The 15,112-nt window shown below is 37.9% G+C and overlaps 1 protein-coding gene across 3 annotated transcripts in view; it reads left to right on the top strand.

Annotated features, from left to right (window-relative positions):
• The window catches only part of LOC137321118 (E3 ubiquitin-protein ligase RNF38), a 223,017-nt gene extending 208,271 nt beyond the window's left edge, over window positions 1-14,746 (top strand). For all 3 annotated transcript variants that reach the window (XM_067983341.1, XM_067983343.1, XM_067983342.1), the window contains 2 exons: window positions 5,063-5,162; window positions 10,053-14,746. In XM_067983341.1, coding sequence (XP_067839442.1) covers window positions 5,063-5,162; window positions 10,053-10,115 — 163 coding nt within the window. In that variant the 3' untranslated portion in view covers window positions 10,116-14,746. The remainder of the gene's footprint in view (window positions 1-5,062; window positions 5,163-10,052) is intronic.
• Window positions 14,747-15,112: the final 366 nt, after the last annotated feature.

Below are 15,112 nucleotides of genomic sequence, written 5' to 3'. Positions count from 1 at the left end.
ACCAAATGGAAAAAAATTAGTTCTGATTAGTTAGAAAATAAACAGTTTTATTTGCAACGTCTACTTTTGATTGTATACCATAGTGAATTTTCTGAACAGCTTTTTACTTGGTAAGGATATATTTTTAATGCTTCTACATCTGCTGCCTTCTGTCTCAGCAGTTGTGTATATTATGTTTTTTAAAAAAAAACATTTGATCAACCATACATTTATATCTGAAGTATAAACTTTTCAGTTTTAGCTATTACACATTCAGTGATGTCCACAACTTCTTATTTTTGAAGCTACTACAAAAACATTTTAACGTGTAAAAGGGAATGAAAATTTTACTTAATCTTTTGTCTAAGCAGTGTCCATGTTACATAAAGATCAATGTCCCAGTGTTGTTTGGAACATATGAGGTATCAGTTGGCTTGGTTATTAATGACTTGATACTGTGTATAATATATTTCACATGTAGGTCAGTGTATCCTCTCAACATTTAGTTATTAGTAGAGTGTGTAGAATTAGGTCATTTCATATGCTGTGGTCAAAGCAAATCAATGCTCACCCAAACTGGCAGAATATGTAGTTAAACATAGGAACATAAAGCATGGACCAAGAAAAGAACAGTGAGCCACAAAGCCAGTTCCTTCCACAGACGATGAAACACTTGCCCTGTCATGGGCTGTACCCTTCAATTGGTAATAGGTCAGGGAACCCATGCCTCTCTGATCCAACCAGTTTTGTTTATTTTCTTACCTCAACACAACGATTAATGAAGAAACTCAATAAAGCAGATATCCTTTTGAATAAACAGAAGCTTCATTGTGCACTGAGAAGGGGTTAATTAATAATCTTGTTGTGCGGGGTCCTTTAGGGAAGGGTGACCATAACATGATAAAATTCTTCATTAAGATGGAAAGTGAAGTAGTCCAATCCAAACCTAGGGTCCTAAATCTAAACAAAGGAAACTACGAAGTTATGAGGAGTGAGTTGGCTATGATAGGTTGGGAAGCTTCATTAAAAGGCATGATGGTGGATAGGCCACCATCATGCCTTTTAATGAAGCTTCCCAACATATCATAATGCATGAATTGCAACAATTATACATTCCCTTCTGGCTCAAAAACACAAAAGGAAAAGTGGCCCAACCATAGCTAACAAAAGAAATTAAGGATAGTATTAGATCCAAAGGGGAGTCATATAAAGTTGCCAGAAAAAATGGCAAGCCTGAGGATTGGGAGTAGTTTAGAATTCGGCAAAAAAGGACCAAGAGATTGATTAAGAGGGGAAAAATAGAGTATGAGAGTAAACTTGCAAGGAACATAGAAGTGGACTGTAAAAGCTTCCACAAGTATGTAAAAAGAAAAAGATTAGTGAAGACAAATGTAGGTCCCTTACTGTCAGAAACGGGAGAATTTATAATGGGGAATAAAGAAATGGCAGAGCAATTAAACAAATACTTTGGTTCTGTCTTCACGGAAGAGGACACAAATAACTTCCCAGAAATGCTAGGGAACCAACGGACTAGTGAGAAGGAGGAATTAAAGGAAATTAGTATTAGTAAAAAAATAGTGCTGGAGAAATTAATGGGACTGAAAGCCAATAAATCCCCAGGGCCTGATAATCTGCATTCCAGAGTACTAAAAGAGGTAGCCATGGAAATAGTGGATGCATTGATTGTCATCTTCCAAAATTCTATAGATTATGGAACAGTTCCTGCAGATTGGAGGGTGGCAAATGTAACCCTATTTAAAAAAGGAGGGAGAGAGAAAACAGGGAACTATAGTCCGATTAGCCTAACATCAGTAGTGGGGAAAATGCTAGTGTTTATTATAAAGGATGTGATAACAGGACAGTTAGAAAATATCAGCGGGATTAGACAAAGTCAACATGGATTTATGAAAGGGAAATCATGTTTGACAAACCTACTGGAGTTTTTTGAGGATGTAACTGGTAGAATAGATAAGGGAGAACCAGTGGATGTGGTTTATTTGGATTTTCACAAGGCCTTTGATAAAGTCCCACATAAGAGATTAGTGTCCAAAATTAAAGCACATGGGATTGGTGGTAATATATTGGCATGGATTGAAAATTGGTTAACAGACAGGAAACGGAGAGTAGGCAGTGACTAGTGGGGTACCGCAGGGATCAGTGCTTGTGCCCCAGCTATTCACAATACATATCAATGATTTGGATGAGGGAATCAAATGTAATATTTCCAAGTTTGCTGACGACACAAAACTAGGTGGGATCGTGAGTTGTGAGGAGGATGCAAAGAGGCTTCAAGGCGATTTAGACAATTTGAGTGAATGGGCAAATAAATGCAGTATAATGTGGATAAATGTGAAGTTGTCCACTTCAGAAGGAAAAACAGAAAGGCAGAGTATTATTTAAATGGTGATAGATTGGGAAATGTTGATGTATAAAGGGACTTGGGTGTCCTTGTACACCAGTCACTGAAAGCAAACATGCAGGTGCAGCAAGCAGTTAGGAAGGCAAATAGTATGTTGGCCTTCATTGTAAGAGGATTTGAGTACAGGAGCAAGGATGTCTTACTGCAGTTATACAGGGCTTTGGTGAGACCACACCTGGAGTATTGTGTGCAGTTTTGGTCTCCTTATCTAAGAAAGGAGATACTTGCCATAGAGAGAGTGCAGCGAAGGTTCACCAGACTGATTCCTGGGATGGCAGGACTGTTATATGAGGAGAGATTGGGTTGACTCGGCCTGTATTCACTCGAGTGTAGAAGAATGAGAGGGGATCTCATTGAAACATATAAAATTCTGACAGGGCTAGACGGACCGGATGCAGGGAGGATGTTTCCCCTGGCTGGGGGTCCAGAACGAGGGGTCACAGTCTCAGGATACGGGCTAGGACATTTAGGACTGAGATGAGGGGAACTTTCTTCATTCAGAGGATGGTGAACCTGTGGAATTCTCTACCACAGACGGCTGTGGAGGCCAAGTCACTGAATATATTTAAGAAGGAGCTAGATAGATTTCTAGGCACAAAAGGCATCGAGGTATGGGGAGAGTGCGGGAATATGGCATTGCGATAGAGGATCAGCCACGATCATATTGAATGGTGGAGCAGGCTCGTAGGGCTGAATGGCCTACTCCTGCTCCTGCTCCTATTTTCTATGTTTCTATGTTTCATTACTTCCCTGGTGCAATTTTCTATTCTTGAAATGTGGGTGGAATTATGGCCCCGATATTTACGGGGAGGGTACGGGGGAGGGTGAAAACAGCCGGGACATGGAGGTCCTGCTGAATTTAACGGCAGGACCTCATTATAATTTTTTTGTTCCATTTCCCATCCGGCAGCCAGCCAAATTAACAGGTTGGCCTGCTGCTGGGTAGGAAAACCAGCGGCAGGAGGCCACAGCCGGGGACCCTTAGGGACGGTCCCCGGCAGTTGAGAGCGGGGATAGGCAGAGATCGGGCTTGGGGAGAGAGGCAATCGGGAGGAAGAAAAGCTGGAGATCGGGGCTTGTGGCGGGGGGGGGGGTCAGGGTTGATGTGAAGAGAGGCAGTCCCGAGTGGGGAGGCTGGAGATTGGGGCATGGGAGGAGGGGAAGAGAGAGGCATTCAGGGAGGGGAGTTGGGGGGAAGGCCTGAGTTCCGGGTTTGTGGGGAGGGCAAGAGTGAGGTGATCGGGGCTTGGTGGGGGGAGGAGAGAGAGGCAATTGCGGGAGGGGGTGGGGGGGAAGGCTGGAGATCGGCAGAGGGATGGCCAAAGGCTTCCTCGAGGGGTCGGGGGGAGCATTCCTGCTCCTCCTGGCCCACAAGGAGTGTTGTAAAAGGCATACAGTTTGACCTGATCTCTCTTTTTAAAAAAAAATGTTTTCTTCATTTGTTTTTAGTGTTTTCTAGTGCAAAGGGGTTGAGATATTAGCACAGCATTGATTCTCTTTATTGACTACAGTTTACGCTAACAAAACTGTCTGACTGCTTTGCTTCTGACACATTTATTTCAATTATTAAGTGGTGCTGAGTTTGTGTTATATTTTGCAAAAACAGAAATCCTCAATCAAAACAGAATCTTGCTTATCCTCATCACAGTAGGTCTAAGGCAATAATTTTTTTTTTGGTGCAAAGAATTTTTCCTTACAAGAAGGACCATTAAACCCAACATTTATTTTTAAATAGTCTCCATTTATAAAATCTTTTTTAATGCTGGCACTGGTTGGATTGAAAGTAAAAAGAAAACTATCTGTGCACCATTCTTTGATACACTTCTCATAATCTTTAATGGCAAGATTAAAAAAAAAACAGATTTATAATCAGTTAATTGTGTTTAAATCTTCCCCACTGGTTAAAATGCCATTCTGATTTATTTGTAAAGGTTTTTTTGAGCCAGCAGCTCCCACCTCCCTTTCACTGCCAAGTTTTTCGAGCCCTGGGAAATCCCTGCAGCAACTGTTAAATTTAAATCTGGCTCCCACTTGCACCATGGGAGCCTGATTTAAAAATGTTGATGAAGTCTCCCACTTCATCACGGCCGGACGCTCGCACACAACAAAATCCGTCACTGTGAAAACGGCGGTGGGTTGGGGACGCATTCCCTATTTTAAAATCCCTGTCCCGTCGTGGGAAGGTTAATATCGAGGCCAGTGTGTCCCTTTGCCGATCCCTAGTGTTGTCCTAGTATGGCCACTTAGTATGGCACTGGAAGCATATGTTGGTCAGATCAGGTAGAGGTGGTAGGTTCCCTTTTCTGAAGGACATTAGTGAACCAGTTGAGTCTGAATGACACTCCAGCAACTTCCATGGTCTTTTTTCTAGTGTTAGCCACACATTACCAGATTTTAGAAATTCAGTTTTACACTTGCCTTGGTGGATTTGAACTTTCAGTCTTTGGGGTTACAAGACCAGTACCCGAAGCACTGGGCTACAGTACCTGATACTGTGCAGGAGTGTATTTTAAAGAAAAGCCAGTGTGGAGTTTTGAAAAGTCATGGAAGAGAATTGTCCAAATATCTGCAATCCAGACTTGGTTGAAAATTCCACACCATTTAATAATCTGTTGTTGCAAACTCAAAATCTGCAATAATTTATTTTTTCTATATTATATGTAGATGCGTAGTGTGTATGTGTGATTTTGAGACAAGGCAACTACTTAGAGTCTTACCCTGCAACCATGAGTTTCATGCCAAGTGTGTCGACAAATGGCTGAAGGTAAAATAAGCTTTTTTTGTAAAGGTCTCTCTCTGTAAAAATGTTTTCATCATTTTGTTTTTAGTGTTTTCTAGTGCAAAGAGGTTGAGATATTTGCACAGCATTGATTCTCTTTATTGACTACAGTTTGTGCTAACAAAACTGCCTGAATGCTTTGCTTCTGACACATTTATTTGAATTATTAAGTGGTGCTGAGTTCGTGTTATATTTTGCAAAAACAGAAATCCTCAATCAAAACAGAATCTTGCATATCCTCATCTCAGTAGGTCTAAGGCAATAAGTGTTTTTTTTGTGCAGAGAATTTTTCCTTACAGTTGACAAATGTAAGAACTTCCAGGAACAAGAAGGACCATTAGGCCCAACATCTATTTTTAAATAGTCTCCATTTATAAAATCTGTTTTTTAATGCTGGCACTGGTTGGATTAAAAGTAAAAAGAAAACAATCTGTGCACCATTCTTTGATACACTTCTCATAATCTTTAATGGCAAGATTTTAAAAAAAACAGATTTATAATCAGTTAATTGTGTTTAAATCACCCCTACTGGTTAAAATGTCATTCTGATTTATTTGTAAAGGTTTTCTTAACAGTTCCATCTTGACCTCCCCAAAGGATATGGAACCTCCTTTGGCTTTAATGGGTTTCCAATAATTACAGATTTACTAATATATCACAGCGTACTGACGAGCCAGCAATTCTTGTGATGTGCACATTTTTTATATTGTTCATGGACTTGATGCCATCTGGAGGGAATGTAGTGAACTACGATTTACAAGGGACCATTGAACTGATTGGAAATGGCAACGCTTGTAATATCTACAGCACAGTATGTAAACACAGTACTTCCACATTGAGTTAGCTTGTACAGACAGAGGACAGAGTTCACTTGTTGTGCATTATCTTTTATTATCACTTTATACTTTCATTATATTTTAAGTATTTTAAATTGTGCAGTCAAATCCACTTTAAATGCATTTTTAATTTATCATGAGTTTTGATTGTGACATTTGACTTTGTGTTTGTGACAAAGAAATTTAGAATTGGAAAAATTTGCACCCCAATCCTGATTGCACTGCTAGCCTTTTTTGTTTAAGTAGTATAATTTCAAAAATGTTACATTTAAGAAAAAAAATTGCATTTGTATATTGTCTTTCACATCCTTAGGATGTCTCAATTAATGAATAATGGACAGACATGTTGAGTAATTTATGAAAAGAAACTGCTGGGGAAAAGTTGATGGTTAGAGCGTTTTCAAAATTATTTTTATTTAAATGAGTACAGATCTGTAAAGTAAATTTTAGTTTTGAAATTTCTTTTTCCATACATTTTGTCAGTTTTGTAAAGCCAGCCAGTTCATCCAGTCAGGGTGAATGGCATCAACTCAAACTTTTATTTATTTTTCATTTTTTAGGATAAGATCAGGTCTGCCTTACATATTCTCTTGGGTAGAGTGGTACTCAACACTCCCGCAAACTGTCCAAGCACCTTGTGTTCACCCTCCCCACCGTGCCCTTTATACGTGCCTTCATGTACGCTTCTCCAGCCCTTCCGAAGGCAGACTGAAAAACTCAGTGAGATGAGGCCAGATAGAAATCATTACATCTCTTTATTTTACAGACAGCAAGTGAATGTACAGAGTAATCGTTATAATCAAATCTCACCTTGATTCATCTAATTACAGAACCCTTCTTAGAAAATAGTAAAACATATGCCACGCTATCTCCAGACTCACTTAATGCTTCCTGGTCAGCCTTCTGTTTCTGATGAGCACTGGGTTTGAGATGAGTCAGTATGCCCCTGCCAAGCCAGGCTTCCTCTCCAGAGCTGGCTGGCTGCATGTCCCTTTGTCACTTTTTATTTGTGTGCCCAGCCAGTGGGAGAGTTGTCCCTCTGACTCTTTCCTCGATCAGTGATTTGTCAGTAGGCCTATCTATAAAACCAGCTACCCCTCTCCCCTCCTTGGGATGTGATTTTAAAACAAACATCTCTTGCCATTCTCAAAACGAATAAGGCAAATTGTGGACTAATGGATTGAAATGAGACAATTGACCCTGTATTAGTTTGAAATAGACTGTGAGATATAGTATTCCACAAACTGGCTCATCTGGCTTTAATACACATTTTCAGTGCCTGCAACCTGTGGCTATTTCTAAACCTGTGTGAATTAACTTTGTTTTAATACACAATCCTTAAACATAACTCATTCCCAAATACATTCCATCAAAAATCCTGAAATTTAACACACTTGTTCATCTGAACCTAATCTTGTGATCTTCACATTTTATTTCATGGTAATGTTTGATTGTATTCTCTTAACAGTCTATTAAATGGACCTGTCTTATGTTGAGTCCTGGGTTATTTTTAATTCTAAATTACCTGCACAAAAAATGGAAGTAGGTTCATTTTAATTTATGTATAGCATTCTCTTTTCTATCTTTCAATCTCTTTATTAATATTTTGTTTTGGAGCAATAGAGACCAAGGATTTTAAAGGAGAGATGAGGGGTGGAACAAGATGAGGTGCTCGAAATAGGATACGGTGTCAGAGGATTAGGGGAAAGACCACGGTGTAATTTTGTAATGAGGGCCACACCGCCACCACAGCAGTTTGAACAGGCAGGTGGTGGAAACAAAATGTTCCTACCAGTGAGCCAAGTTTCAGAACTCTATATTTATAAAAAGTGTCAAAAATCCATCAAAAGAAAACAGAAAATGAAATATTCAAATCACCCAAAATGGTTTTTCAAACACTTGTCATCCACCATTTTTCTTTTCATTATACTTTTAATTGGAGGCCTTCGTCTCTTTCAAAAGTATGGGCTTGCAATTGATATTTTTCACAGAGCTATTACTCTGTTGACTGGAGTTACCAAATACATTTTAAAAAAATTAATTCACAGGACATGGGCATCACTGGCAAGGACGGCATTTAATGCCCATCTCTAGGTGCCCTCATGTAGGGTTTTGGTACAACTGAGTGGCTTTCTAGGCCACTTCAAAGGGAGGTTAAGAAACAACCACGTTGGTGTGGGACTGGAGTCACGTATAGGCCAGACCAAGTAAGGATGGTAGGTTTCCTTCCCTAAAGGACATTTGTGCTGTCAATGCCCAGGTCTCACTGTGTGCAGAATTTCCCAGCAAGCATCAGGATAATTCTCAGTGTACAACTTGTACATGAGAAAATAGGTGCTTCAACAGGGTTTCCAAGTTTGTTTTCCAATTGAGTTAGAGAATGGATGTTAAAATCTTTTTTTCAGGTAAAATTTCACATTTGAACTATAATAAAGTATTTTATTACTTGGAGAGAACCTCATTCAGAGAGAAAGACACACACTCAAAGGGGTGATTACAACACCTTTGCTTTCCTTTCTTTATACTAAGGAATTCAAAAACAATAATTGTTCACAGAATATGTAAATGGATTTTAAGGGGAGTCTTAAAGGAAGAGAAAGAGGTGGAGAAATAAAAAGGTTTAGAGAGGAAATTCCAGCACAGCCGCTAATGGTGGGGCGCAGGAAGGCGGAAATACGTAAGAGGCCAGATTCAGAGGAATGGAGAGTTGTGGGGGAATGGGGTAGTTGGACTGAAGAAAGTTAGAGATAGAAAGGGGCTAGGCCCTGAAGGGATTTACATACGAGAATGAAAATGTTAAATTTAGGACTGGGAGAAGGCTGCAACTGAAGTGCTTGCACCAGCATAGGAATGATGGGCTGAATGGCTTCCATCCATACTGTAAATTTTATGGTTCTATAATTCCTAGTGCATAATCCAGACTTCCATATTCCTTCTAAAGGCACATGAGTTCCTACAGATACACTTCTTCATACTGTATCAAACAAAAAGGCCACAAAATATAGTGGTGAAGCTTCACACGCTATTTCTCCATCCTGTCAAACTGGCTTAGACGTTGTTGCCTGAAGATCTTGACAGCAAATCCAGGACTCGTACTAATTCTGCTTCAGTCTTAATGCACATTGTGAAGCAAAATGTGCTGTGCACCTATCCTATAAAAAGCCTTGTGTGCAGAAGTTCAAATACAAAGATGATCTCTTACAGAGCCAGGGGTTAATGGAGTAATTATTAGACTATGGGAGATTTATGACTTGACATTGGTGCCTCAGTACAATTTTTGCAATTCTTTCAATGCATCATCAACTCTAAGACATTTGCCCTTGTTGTAACTGTTCCTGTAACACCAAATATATAATAAAAGTGTCTCTGAAAGAGATAATGAATAACAGAAGGTTCTCTACTTCCATTTGTTGCCCTCTCTTGGTAGATAGATAGGTAATTTTGGTGAAATTGAATTGTTGAAGATTTTTCTAAGCTCCCTTGTTAGCTTTTCCCCACAAAGTATACAATTATGTTCGACGTAACTGTTCTGAGAATTTGACAGTCCAAGAACATCATAATGAACTTCAATTAAAATTTTAAAAAACCTAACTGAAATAATTACTTAGTGCTTCACCATCTGTTCCAGAATATTTAAAATAAGAGTAAACTGGGATAAATGCAGCATCATACCAGTGAATAGTACACTGCAAATGTTTCAGTACAAAGTCAGAAGAACATCATATGTTGGGTTTGTGATTTGTGGCACTTTCATACTTATGAAAGAAAATGCTGTTTTGCATAATCAGTGGTCTGACTTGTTTATTACACGTTGAGCTGCGGATACACAGGCCATTCTACATTAAAGTGTGAGACATATGCCATTAATACCCGTGTATGTTTTGTACAAAATAGTAATGTGGATTAAAGTGAATCCATGGTGTTTGGGAGCAGAAATCACAGGATTGGTTTGTGGTAGTGTTCTTTAATATAATTAGACTTCAGTTTCTTCAAAGTGTAATACAGATATATGAAACATGATTGTCCTTTCTTCCCCCAGGCAAATCGTACATGTCCAATTTGTCGAGCTGATGCTTCAGAAGTTCACCGTGATTCAGAATGAGACCAGTCTAATAGCACAAATTTGGGTGTTCCTTGTCGCATATGAATGAACTATCCATTGAACTTACCTATTGTGGCTTCCAGCCTTCCCTTTACATGAAGGGTCATGATGTGATGCAGTCATTTGACCTCCCTTTGCACTGTGTGATTTAATGACTTATAAAGCTTATATAGTCTTCACATTGAAACAATTATGGGATTGTTATACTAACAGTGTGATTGGAACTCCAAAGATTTTTTTTCAGCTTAATTTGTGTCTGCACTAACATTCCCTGGTTTTTGTGTGATCATTCCGGGTGTTGCTGCAGGATTACAGTGGATGTGATCTGTTAGCATGTGTGCTTTTTTATTTATATATATATATATATATATATATATATATATATAAAAAAAATCTACCTGTATACATGTGTGTGTATATTATATATATAAATATAAATAAAATAAAGGTAGTTCAACCGTTTTAGCAATCTACCTATAGAGCCTTCAGGTACTGTGAGTGAGAGTGATTGTAGGCGTGCAAGTGTTTTAGCCACATGTACTTTTTCAGAAAAACCTAAGTACTGGCATGATGTGAGATGTATGTGTGTAGTCTTAATAATGCTGAAATGTATAGCTGTGTTATTTATACAGTACTAGTACTGTACACTGGTTTGTTTCTTTTTGTTTGCGGTTGCACACTGTATGCTAAGGGTGCAGCAATTATGAAAATTTTATCAGCCAGTTGCCCCTCAGTATTTTCTAATGGCAGATTAGAAGAACATATATTTATAACACACCCACATCTAAATTAATAGGGGTGGAATATTGTGCCGATGTGAAAAACGGTGTATTTTTACCCAGAGAACCAAAGCAGTAAGTGGCAGAAATTCTTTGCTTAGCTGTCCTGTGATGTGCAGTGAATGGAAATCCTATGTAAGCATAATGACAGAGAGGTTTGAAAACTGGGTGAGCTATAAAAATATCACATGTTACTAAATATTACTGGCCAGTCTAATAATGTGGGTCCTCGGGTGTGCAACAAAGTCCTATAAGCACCTTAAGACGTAACCTGGTTTGTTGAATTACTTTGCTACCTTAAAAAAAAAATTCTCAGCTTTATCCTCTGTTCTCAATGAAAAACTCCATGTCACAAACTATCCTGACACTGCATTCAACTCATTATTGCTTTCTTTAAACAAACTGGTTTGAACAGAGAACAGCACAAGCAGGCATTCTACTGCCAGTTTTACACCAGCCTTCAACTCTACCTTACAATGGTAATATTCCTGATTAAATGCACATTTTCTCCATCTCCTCTTTTTGGTTCTTTCCGTAGATGTAATACCACATAATATTGAGATTAATTTTCACTAGATTCAGTAATTACATGTATTTCTCCTAAATCTGCAGAGTGACCCCAATAAAATTATTCACTCTTACAAAATACGACAGGCTGAGTGACAGAACTAAGCACAAGGGCTTCTGTTCTTAAATTTGCAGGAAAGCATTGAGCAGTTATTAGAACAGAGGCCTATTATATGGTAATGAAAACAATAATGATCAGTCTGAAGAGCTCCTGATAACCAAGTATTTGATTCAATTTTTAGCAAATTTTGTAAAACAGTATTGCAAAATTACTATTTTTATAGTACTATAGTAGGGGACTGACTGCTGAATAAAAACATTTGGGGAAAATGGGACTAATGCACATTTGCAATGAAGAAAAAATTAAGATTCATTTCATTTTTTTGTTCCTCCAAGATTCTAATTATTCAGTGGGCAAGTTTAAATCTGTATTGATTATTCTCATAGACTTTAACATTTTGCTAATTAAAGATTGAATCTAACATTTGATTGAAGCAATAATTGCAATCATTTGGTTTGGAAGCTGTCATTATAGGATACAACTTGTGACTTACTGTAATCCTTTAGTGGTCAAACCTACACCAGGTGATTTATTTGTTTTTGATTTGGATTGTTGGGATGGATTGAGAGCCTGGTATTGCCACAGACCAGACCTGGCCGTTAACTGCTCATTACTTAAATTGGGCACAGAGTAGGAACAAATTTTTAATTTTCCCACCTATAAGCGTGGTCTAAAGTAAAAACTGAAACCGATCTTGATTTCTGGCCTTTGACCTCAGTTGTAGTTGTGACTAAATGCATATCCTATCTGTAGACCTTTTGCATGTACCCGAGTTCTTTTCTCTGCATTTTCGTTATGGAGTAATAGTATCAATATATTAATTTTCTTGTTTTGAAACATACTATAAAATTAGAGTAATTAGAATTTCACAGATGTCGAGGATATATAAACAACTAGCCAGCAAATTATAGCTGCTAGATATGTTCTTGGTTTTCAACATTCACCAAATGTTACCAACCAGTGTTAATTTTTCACTCACTTGCTGCTGATCCTGAGTTGAAGGCTCTTCCTCACAAGGTTTACCCAGTGTTTCTAAAAGACCTACGTTGGGAAGTTTACATGGTCAATTGGTAATGCATAAATAGTTGCCCACAATATCACTGTTTGGTTTATTGTACATAATCGTTTTTCATCATGACTTCCTCATCAAACCCGAATGCAAAGTGTGTAGATTCTTGAGTGGAAACAAGGTGTGTAAGAAAACATATCTGATGATTTTAAATATTGCATGAAGAATTTGTAAACTATAACCAGTGTGACCTGAATTTCAGAATGTTTATTATATGCTGGACAAATTGTTCTTATTTAAATTGTTTATGGAACACCACATTTACGAATCATGGAAGAGAAATTGGAAGTGCAGGTCTTTTAGAAATACTGGATTGTTACAGTGCAACCTATAAGCTGTTAGAGTAGTAATATGGACACACAAAATTAACTCTGAATTTTAAAATTATGGGACTTTGTTGAATTGGATAAATTCATTTAAAGAAAAGCTTTAGCATGGATAGTGTTATATGTTTTGTTCTTACAAAATATAGCTATGGAAAACTGAAAGAGTTTGTACGTATCTTAAAAATAAAGTTGAAGTTAGAGCTGAGCTTTCAGTTATCAATGATGATATACAGGGGTGATATACATCCATTCCTGTGAATGTTCTCTGTAACAACAAATAAGAACAACTCACGCCTTCCCCATGACACCACGTTACTTTACAATGACATTTCTAGTGACAATGCATCATAGAAGGCAGATCGTACACAGACATTGTATGACATTTTTTTCTCTGCAATACTACTAGCACCTAAAATGTTTCAAAGCAGCTGTAAAACAGTTCTTGTGCTTATAATGTACTGCAGCTGTAATGCTGAGACTGAGATGCATACACAGTATTATCTGGATGCTAATATTTAGGTTGAGGAGTGCTGCCTAATTTGGTAAAAACAGACCACAGCTCTTACTATTCACAAAATAGTTAATTACCATTGTATCCTCATAATTTAAGAACTCCGATTGGAATGACAAAATTAAAGTGAGGCAGGATTGGAGTTTTATTTTGTTTAGGGGAGAATTGCTTTCTTATAACTTAGTTGAATGATGAAAATTGGGGCCTGGGAGGAGATACAGTAACAGTTAGGTCTGGTTATTGCAAAGTTAATTGTTGCACTCTTAATGCTTAACCACTTTTGAAATGTTTCTTGTGTCGTTTGCATGGAGACTCTAGGGCAGATGTGTCCAGACTTCGCTTTCTGTGGTCAGTGTGTAATAAGCACATGTGCATGTGTATCAAACCAGCTCATACTGGCCGTGGCTGCTTCTGCCCAGCTGGGGTTGGTTTGGGTGGGAATGGGGATTCATGCTGAGCTATTACTGCCATGAACTGTAATGCGCATTTATGTATTTAATCCCACAGTCTGTATGATGCAAGAGAAGCAACAACATACAGTAGGATTTGTTGTGTGTTGGTTGATCCCACAAGTATTGGGTTTACCGATGTGTCCAGCTCAACGTTTTGTGTTTTGCATGAGTTTTTGGTGGATAGTTTGAAACTTATGTTAATTGTAAGCAAAAATCACCAAGACCTAGTGATATCCCAGATTTTAGTCATTATTTTGAGAAGCCAAGAGTGTAACACTAGACTGCTAAAGTTGAAAATGTTTGCCATACTGATCCATTTTTTTTAAAGTGTTGTTCTGAATACAGCAAAGTTTGGTGCAATGTCTTAACACTGTCATATTGGATTCTGGAATGCTAGGGTTTCAGCAGCAGCCTAAACTTCGAGGGAAAACAAAACCTGAAGCACATACAATCTGGGTTATCTTTAGGTCTTAATGGACATTTTAGAGTGGGATTTTTCTTTGGTACATATACAGTTACCTCATTTTGCCACTTATATGTATTTAAAAAATTGCTAATGAATCAGAAAAAAAAGCAAATGAATTTTGTTGGAATCATTTCTGAGCATTTAATTAAATCATACACATATTGTATCATTTAACATGACATGTAGTTTTCAATGTAATATTATAAATCTATCTGTAACCAAATCATTTGAAGGCTTGATAAATTTTTAACAAAATTTGTACATTTTTTATGAAAGTTACTAGTAATGCTTTACTAAGTAGTGCAATGAATTTTTATTTTTAATCCCTGTGCCCAATTTTGGAGTTGAGAGGGTTGTTCATTAATAAATGTATGATGTATACTTGCTCAGTTGACTGGCAGCCTTGACTGTATTCAGAATGTTAACCTTATCCTTCTACCAACAATTTCTGTCTTTTATCCCCGAGTCTCTAGATTTTTCATGTGATTTTCTGTTTACAGAAGAAATGAAAGCAATGGAAACTGATCAGGTCCAAAAGGTAACAACCCACAACAGACAAATAGTTTAGCTACACATCAATATCCTATTGTAGAGAGAAAACTGGAATTATGAAATAAAAAGAGAAAATGCCACCAACATCTGAGGAGAGATAAGACAGGTTAAGTTTTGATTGGCACTCATGTCAGAACCTTGAGGCAGTGAAATTCAACTTTGGTGGGGGTGCAAAGCGGGTGGTAGCAGATCAGCTGCCCAATATACACCCTAC

The sequence above is a fragment of the Heptranchias perlo genome, chromosome 4 (genome assembly GCF_035084215.1).
Source record: "Heptranchias perlo isolate sHepPer1 chromosome 4, sHepPer1.hap1, whole genome shotgun sequence".
NCBI lineage: Eukaryota > Metazoa > Chordata > Chondrichthyes > Hexanchiformes > Hexanchidae > Heptranchias > Heptranchias perlo.
This window is presented reverse-complemented; position numbering and strand designations above follow the sequence as displayed.